The sequence below is a fragment of the Chelonoidis abingdonii genome, chromosome 5, assembly GCF_003597395.2.
Source record: "Chelonoidis abingdonii isolate Lonesome George chromosome 5, CheloAbing_2.0, whole genome shotgun sequence".
Classification (NCBI taxonomy): Eukaryota; Metazoa; Chordata; order Testudines; family Testudinidae; genus Chelonoidis; species Chelonoidis abingdonii.
The window spans coordinates 132,104,039-132,113,162 of record NC_133773.1 but is presented as its reverse complement, the minus strand read 5'-3'; the positions used below and the strand labels follow the sequence as shown (position 1 = coordinate 132,113,162).

General features: G+C 38.8%; 1 protein-coding gene across 1 annotated transcript in view; it reads left to right on the top strand.

Moving 5' to 3' along the window:
* Positions 1 to 5,057, top strand: part of ST3GAL5 (ST3 beta-galactoside alpha-2,3-sialyltransferase 5) — a 52,261-nt gene extending 47,204 nt beyond the window's left edge. Inside the window, exon 7 of the mRNA XM_075066203.1 lies at positions 2,832 to 5,057. Within this exon, the coding sequence (XP_074922304.1) occupies positions 2,832 to 3,212 (381 nt within the window). The 3' untranslated portion in view covers positions 3,213 to 5,057. The remainder of the gene's footprint in view (positions 1 to 2,831) is intronic.
* The last annotated feature ends 4,067 nt before the right edge of the window (positions 5,058 to 9,124 follow it).

The window sequence follows — 9,124 nt, the reverse complement described above, 5'->3', positions numbered from 1 at the left end:
TTTTTTTTTTTTTTTTTTTTTTTTGAACCCTGTTACAGTCTTGGTCTTCACAACATACTTTGGCAAAAAGTTCCACAGGTTGACCTTGTGTTGTGTGAAGAAATACTTTTGTTTGTTTTAACCCTGCTGCCTATTGATTTCATTTGATGACCCCTAGTTCTTGTGTTATGATGAGTAACTAACACTTCCTTATTTACTTTCCCCACACCAGTCATGATTTTATAGACCTCAAGCATATCCCCCTTTAGTCGTCTCTTTTCCAAGCTGAAAAGTCCCAGTTTTACTAATCTATCCTCATACGGAAGCCGTTTTTGACCATTTCTGTAACAGTTTCAGTATATCTTTTTGAAATGAGGGGACCACATCTGTATGCAGTATTCAAAATGTGAGCGTACCGTGGATCTATATAACGGCAATATGATATTTTCTGTCTTATTATCTATCCCTTTCCTAATAATGCTTAACTTTCTGTTAGCTTTTTTGATTGCCACTGCACATTGGATATTTTCAGAGAACTATCCACAATGACTCCAAGATCTTTCTTGAGTGGTAACAACTAATTTAGACCCCATCATTTTATATGTATAGTTGGGATTATGTTTTCCAGTGTGCTTTACTTTACATTTATCAACACTGAATTTCATCTGCTATTTTGTTGTCCAGTCACCCAGTTTTGAGAGATCTGTTTATAGCTCTTCACAGTTTGCCTGGGACTTAACTATCTTGAGTAGTTTTGTATCATCTGCAAATTTTGCCACCTCCTGGTTACCCCTTTTTCCAGATTATTTATGAATAAATTGAATAGGATTGGGCCCAGTACAGACCCCTGGGGGATGCCACTATTTACTGCTCTCCATTCTGAAAACTGACCATTTATTCCTACCCTTCGTTTCTTATCTTTTAACCAGTTACCAGAGGACCTTCCCTCTTATCCCATGATAGCTTACTTTTCTTAAGAGCCTTTGGTGAGGGACCTTGTCAAAGGCTTTCTGAAAATCTAAGTATACTATAATCCACTGGATCCCCCTTGTCCACATGCTTGTTGACTCCTTTCAAAGAATTCTAGTAGATTGGTAAGGCATGGTTTCCCTTTCCAAAGTCATGTTGACTCTTCCCCAACAAATCTATGTCCATCTGTGTGTCTGACAATTTTGTTCTTTACTATAGTTTCAACCATTTTGCCCGGTACTGAAGTCAGGCTTACTGGCCTGTAATTGCTGGTATCGCCTCTGGAGTCTTTTTTAAAAATTGGCATCACATTAGCTGACTGAAATGATAGGTTACAGATTACAGTTAGTAGTTCTGCAATTTCACATTTGCATTCCTTCCGAACTCTTGGGTGAATACCGTCTGGTCCTGATGACTTATTACTGTTTAGTTTATCAATTTGTTCCAAAACCTCCTCTAATGACACCTCAGTCTAGGTGGGACAGTTCCTCAGCTCTATCACCTAAAAAGAATGGCTCAGGTTTGGGAATCTCCCTCACATCCTCAGACATGAAGACTGATGCAAATAATTCATTTAGTTTCTCTGCAGTGGCCTTATTGTCCTTGAGTGCTCCTTTAGCACTCAATCGTCCAGTGGTCCCACTAGTTGTTTAGCAGGCTTCCTGTTTCTGATGTACTTAAATTTTTTTTTGCTATTACTTTTTGAGTCATTGGTTAGCTGTTCAAATTCTTTTTTGGCCTTCCTAATTATTTATTTTTTCACCTCATTTGCCAGAATTTATGCTCCTTTCTATTTTCCTCACTAGGATTTAACTTCCACTTTTTTAAAGGATGCCTTTTTGCCTCTCACTGCTTCTTTTACTTTGTTGTTTAGCCATAATGGCACTTTTTTGATTTTCTTAATATGTTTTTTAATTTGGAGTATACATTTAAGTTGTGAATTCATGCTTCATTCATCAACTTCTGTTTTCTTTTATTGTTGATGCAAGGCCTACACTGGACCTTGTACTGTTCAATATTTTCACTGATGATTTGGATAGTGGAGTGGAGAATGTACATCTAAAATTTGTGGATGACACCAAGATGGGAGAGGTTGCTAGCACTTTAGAGGACAGGATTAGAATTCAGAAAGATCTTAACAAATTGGAAAAGTGGTTGAAGATCAATAAGATTAAATTCAATAAAGACATGTGCAAATTACTACTCCTAGGATGAAAAATAAATAAATGCACAGCTACAAAATGGGGAATAACTGGGTAGTTGGTAGAACTGCATAAAAAGATCTGAGGATTATAGTAGTTCTCAAATTGAGTATGACTCAACTGTTTGATGCAAATGTGATGCAGTGCTAAAAAGGCTAATATTGTTCTGGGATGTGTTATGGATTGTAGTATGTCAGGCACAGGGGGTAATTGTCCCACTCTATTTAGCATTGTTGAGTACTCAACTCGAGTACTATGTCCAGTTGTGGTCACTGCACTGTAAGAAAGAGGTGGACAAATTGGTGAGAGTCCAGAATGGATCAACAAAAATGATACAAAGTTTGAAAACCTGATCTATGAGGAAGGTTACAAAAAAAAAGGGGGGGGGGCATGTTTGTTCTTGAGAAAAGAAGTCTTCAGGCATGTTGTAGAGAGCTGTTATAGAGGACTGTTTTAAAGAGGACTGTGGTCAGTTGTTTTCCATGTCCATACAAAAAGTAGTTGACTTCAGCTGCAGCAAAGATGATTTAGGTTAGACATTAGAAAAATTTTCTAACTATAAGGATAAATAAGTACTGGAAGAGGCTTCCAAGGTAGGTTTTGGTATCCCTGTCATTGGAGGTTTTTAAGAATAAGTTAAACACGGCAGGGATGGTCTAGCTATACTTGGTCTTGTCTCAGTGCAGGGTGATGGTCTACGTGACCTCTAGAGGTCCCTTCCATCCCTACATTTCTATGACTGTGAAAACTGATAAAGGGGAGGGATGTTGTATGGTAAATGTTTATTTTTCTTTTCAGAATGTTCCCACAATTGGGGTCACTGCAGTTGTTCTGGCCACACATTTATGTGATGAAGTGAGTTTAGCAGGATTTGGATATGACCTCCGTCAACCCAACACACCTTTGCACTACTATGACAATCTCTGCATGGCTGCAATGGAAGGACAAACTATGCATAATGTGACAACTGAAACAAAATTCCTACAAAAACTGATCAAAGAAGGGATTGTGAAAGATCTCAGTGGAGGAATACAGTGTGAATTCTGCAAAAAACCAAGCTAATGACTGGAATTGAGAGCACAGACTGGATTAGAGGTTCCTGCAGCCTTGCTAGCAATGGCCCTTTCAGTGCTCTCATCCCACAAAGACTTTGAAGAATCTCTCTTCTTCGTATTTCTGTTGCTTTTTAATGTCAAGTTGAATTCGTTGTATTTTTTTATTTATTTTGAGTCCAGGTTTTTACCTTGCACACTTTTGTGGATAATTATCAATACAGTTTTGAGTTTAGAGAGATTAATTTAAAATATGTCATGTTTTAAGCTATCTGAAGGAAAACAAAATGTATGGGTTTTATACGTGAAGGGCACTCACGAACCTAGGTGTGTGTTGCCTAATCTGGGGAGAGAAGAATTGTTCCCACTGCAGTGGTGTTGCCTTTGTGGGTCCATTTGTCAGTATGTAATTCCTCTGCATACAAAGAAAAGCAAATTTGTGTGTTTCTAAGTGAATTTGCTTTGTTGCTTGCAGGTTCACTAGTCTTTGTGGTAGATCATCCACTTGTATAACCTTCAACAGATATTTAGGCTACTCCCTTTCTGTGCTGATACCTATTTTGGGGTGAAGGGGCAGGGAGCAGGAAAGGGGAAAACTGATGTGGCAGTGGAGCTGAACAGTAAGTTCATTAATGCCACATCTAATCATGCCTGGTATTTAAATCATTGACCAGTGTGAATGCTTTAGGATTAGAACGCTGGCTACTTAAACACTTGACACATTTGGGCCTGACCATGTTATAACTAGATTAGCCTACAGTAAATATCTAACCTGAGCCCAAACTCTTGTCTTTCCCATTCCTGGCTCCAAAACACCTGGTCATAATGTGATTGGGTCATAAAAAAGTTTAAGCGTCACTGTTACAGGAACAGCATCAACATGAATTCCAATCCTTTTTAGGGAGGGAGTTAAAAAGTATGTTTAGGGCTACACTGTCCCTTTTGCTATTTTATAAAAAGGTTTTAGTCCTTGCTGCTGAGTGAAAGACCCACAAACAAAATGGAAACTTACTATGTAGTAGTCAAAGTGAAATTTACTACAGACAAAGTACAAGAAGGGAAAGATTTTACTTAATCTCCTTCATGGTACAGTAAGTATTAACTTGCAACAGTACTATGTAAAATAAAGATTCAGACTCAAATATAGTTTAAGTTGATAGTGGCCCTTTTATCTTGTGAATATGGTGTATGCTTCTTAATTGGAAGGGTGAGAGTGAAATTGTTTGCTTTGCAGACCAGCTAATAAACTGGCAATTCTGTGTGCACAAATAACTTATGAAGAAGAATTTGCCTTTGAGGAAGTAGTAGGATCTGCTAGCGTTGTACAATGTCTTCTAAGTGCAGATTGCTTTTAAAAATTCCTGTATAAATGTACTTTCTAGTGACCAGAAATCAATGCAATTGAAAGGAAGCAGGATTGCAGATTTGTGTTTCGTTTTATTTTTCAAATAACACAGTGTGGTTACTGGATTGCTTGCTTTTGAGTACTGTCTGTTACTCAGAGCGAGTGAAAAATGCTGTATTTGAATGTGAAATGGTATCAGAAAGTTAATAGACGTGAACAGATGAAATATAATTATATGAATTACAGGAATCACTTTGACTTTCCAGGTGACAAACCTTCCTATTAGTTCCTTATCATATGGTAAGATACACTGGGCATATTTTTAAAATTAGCATCAGGTTAAATTGCATCAAGAAAATAGGATGTGGGAATGGAATATAGTATTCATACTTGCCATGAAGAGGAGGTCTAACGGATGATTGTGTATGAACGCAGAAGTTGCACTGGCTATGGTTGTGAGACAATAAAACAGTGCCAGTTTACAAAGTGTAACACTGAAGATCTTTCCTAAGCACCCACACATCCCCTAAAGTGAATGATTAGAAATCACGCTCTGTGTGTTCAGGGCTCCATTTGTGCAACAGCAATAATATTAACCTAGCTTCCTCCTCGTAACTTGGAACAGACTAATTTTTGTAACAGCAATAAATTTCTAGTCCATGTCTTTTGTATGCTTTTAAGTATAGATCAAAGTGTTTACTTGAAAAATTACTGATATATAAGGAGTTTTTACAGATAGTGTTTAGTTTAATATAACATGTTGATTATCATCCCCTTATAGTTAAGATGAAAGCAAGCTACCTTAACTCCATTCAATATTACTGAAATATGAAAGAGTTTGGGAAAGTTCAAATGTGCATATGGACAGTAGTACACTGAAGTCTTTCAAAGTGCTGTGGCACAAACGTTTTGTTGTGCATCAACTGTTAGTTAGTTCACCAGGACTTCACACTGTTATGACTTAAGAATATGAAAATGTGAACTTAATAGAATGAAAGTATTATTAAAGCAATCAGTAACGTCCTTTTGAGGTTTTCCATTGATCATCAGCTCTACAAGATGCTTTCATGTGGCTTAAACTGTAGTCCAACCAACTTTGTCAGTTGTGCTAAAACTTTTTTTCTCTGTAGTAGTAAATATGTGGAATATTCCTATGTGGACTTGACCATTACTGAAACAACAATGGCATTCAGGCTGTGAAAAGCAATAAACAGATGGAACCACTTTCTATTTATGTAGTTTCACAGGCCACAACATATAATTCTTACTGAAAAATACAGAATATATAGCTCGAGAGTTCACTGGTCCAGTTTAATCGTTGACATTATATCCCATGCCATCTAGAAAGAGGAGACCTTGTGGAATAGTGCCTCATTTCCTTTCACTTATGCCAGTTTATTTTCATGAGTTATTTTTGGGTCTCCTTGGTGTACATGAGAATTGGTCCCCTACTCACAGCCAGCTTCTTGAGGCTAATGTAGATGAGAATATATTTGTTTTCCTTACAGCATTGTCCTTAGTGTTATAAATGTGTTTACATTAAAAGTACTTGTAGTGAGATTTAAAGAATTTGTGAGTGAAGATAAAGAAACCTCATATTAGAATTTGCCTTTTATAATAGCGTTGTAGGTGGGAGGAGGCACAGATACATATTCAGTATCCGTGCAGTCGGTATGCTTTTTTCATTGTTACTGGATGTGTTTTTACTTTGGTGTCTAGAACTTTGTTAATTTTTCAACTTTGAATGGTGGTAGGTTGTTACCGTGCAGCATCTGTCACCTGAAAAAGGCAAAACATGATATACGAGATGATTTGTTCAATCTTAAAGTATTTAGACTTGTAATATACTCTAAACTACTTTTTAAAAGAGGGCACTAGTTTGCCCATTTAAAAATATATTTTATTAAAAAAATCTTCAAAGTAATTCTGAGTTTAGTTCATATTTGGGGGATTATTTAGAAGATAGCACAAGAGACACACCTAGGAACAGCTCAGTTATTTTGGCTTGAAAGAGGTTGCCCATTCTAATTTGCTTTCACAGATTTTCACAATTTTGTGTATGCAGAGTATCGATTTCATTGCTGTGTATGTACAGGAATCGTGCATGTAACTGGAGGCAAGCCAATGCCAGCTTGGAATTTTTGTATGGTAGTTTGTACAGTGCTGTGAACGTGTAAAATGATGGTGTAGGTAAAATACAGGCAAATGGAGTAGTGTAAATACAACGTGAGAATATTCTACAAAGCACTGTTAGTCTCCATGAAAGATCTGTAACCCAACGGTATTCAAATGGGATTGCGACCCAGTCTTGAGGTACTTGGAGATGTATATAGAGACTGAATGTAGACCAACCTCTTCTGCCAGTGGGTGCTGGGTGGTAACTTGGACTTTAGTGCAGCAGCCTGGTCTTGAATAAGGTAACAGAGGTAACCACTGACATAGAAAGGAGAGTCCTGCACAGAAAAGAAGCATGAGGTGGCTTTTGTCACCAGGCCTTGTGTCCTTCAGCAAGGTGAGGCAGGGAGGTTGCTTGAAACCTATTCCTCTTTCAGAGGGGACAACAGAGACTACACAGAGGTGGTCAGGTAGCATCCTTTCTCTCTCCCACCAGCAGCAGGGATTCTTGCATGCATCTCTGGTTCCATAAGCAGTGGGATCTCTTCCTTAAGGTTGACTTTCCAGAACCTTACTCTTCTGCTCTCTTTTTGTCAGAGAGTGACTCTGACTATCTAGGAGAGCATAAGCCTAGGTTTCTGTGTAACTAAGGCTGTGTCTATACTATGAAGTTTGGTTGGCATAAGCAACATCTGTGAACAGCCACCAGAGTTTGTATGTTGCTCGGATATGTGCATGCTGGGCTGTTGGCTTCGGTGTGGTGCATACTTACCTGGAGTGCTTGTGTTGGTGTAAAGTTAGGTGCAACACAAGTAGGTATCCCATTATGCCTCATGCCACTGTCTGGCACAATGTCTTTTGTGATATTTTTGAGTACTTTGTGGAATAGCCATGATTTGTCTCAGGATTTCTTAGAGATAGGGGTCAAGTTCACACCATGCCACTTTCTTCATCCCATAATACTTTCCACATCTCATAAATTTCGCATTGTTTTTTGAAAACGCCCTCAGTGTCCTGCAGTGCACTGCCATCATTTCTCTGACAGAAGCATGGACCCTCTTGAGCTCAACACAATTCTCACGTGCTAACTGAATGCTGATGTGTATATAGTGTGTGTGTGTGTGGGGAAATGCCAGGTTGCTGCTGACATTGATGGAGCAGCGCCACACAAGCCAAAGAAAGGAAAATGAGCACTCAAAGAAAGGAAAAATGGATGCTGACTCTACCTTTGTTGATTACCTCTGGCTGAGCACAGGACGCGCTTCTGATGTGGGTTGTGTAACATGATTGCCATACAACCCTTTTTAGAACTTGTTCCCTAAGCGGTAAAGCAAAGCAGAGTCAATGCCTTTGTCTTAATTTGGAGGTGGGCCAGGTGCCATTTTTAAATGGGAAACAAAGGGGGCTTGGTGACGGGGAGGAAGGTGAGGTTTGAGGGAAAGGAAAAGCAAAAAGCACATTTCAAGGAATAATGCATGTATGCACTTACCCAAGCTCCCTCACCCTTCACAAGCAAGCTCATCTGTGCTTTTTTTAGAAGGGGAGCAATTTTAGCCTGTTTCTTTACTGCATTATACTCCAGAAGGAGGATCAAATTCAGCCCTGTTCTAATTTCCTGGACTGTGATGGAGATAAACCTGTGGTATAAAAGGTCTGTAGTGTTGACGCATTGTTCCAAAGCCCATGGCTGTGATGTTTCTTGCAGGCATGCTAAAAGGACATAGGACTGGAAGAGCCCTGCAAGGGTCATCTAGTCCAGTGCCCTGCTACCACAGGTAACCCCATTTTATAAATGTGTTCCAGACTTCCACTCCTGATGGCTAAAAACCTAATTTCCAGCCTAAATTTAATAATTGTTACTTTACATCCATTGTGCCAACATTACCCTTTAGCTTAAATAGCTTTTCGCCCATGATGCTGTTTACCTCTGATCTATTTACTGAGCATACTCGTATCCTCTGTGAGCCTATGTTTTTTACTAGGCTAAACAAGCCAAGTTCTTTTAGTCTCCACTCATTGATATGTTCTCCATTATCTTGATCTTCCTAGTAGCATTTTCTTCACCTATTCCAGTTTGAATTCATCGTTCTTCAACGTGGGTGAGCAGTATTGTAAATAGCATTCCAGATGAGGTCTGACCAGTGCTTGGTACAAATGTCAAAGGGGAGAGAATCAAGTGGTCGAGAAAACAAACTTGAAGAAACTCTGGAGAGTTCCCACACTGTGTAACTGAGAAGAGCATGGTTTTTCTCCCAGCTGAGATCCAGTCTGAGTGGAAGATGTGCTTCACAACTTCAGGATTTATTGGGAATCAAAAGTGAGTGCCAAATACGACCTACAGCCTGCACTGAGTACCTGCAGTTAAAAATGTTTTAATGTGGGTAGGGCTAATACCAATATCTCTATATAAGGTAACATGCCACTGTTATTGAAGTAGGGCTTGTGGCAAGAGAGGAAGTGGG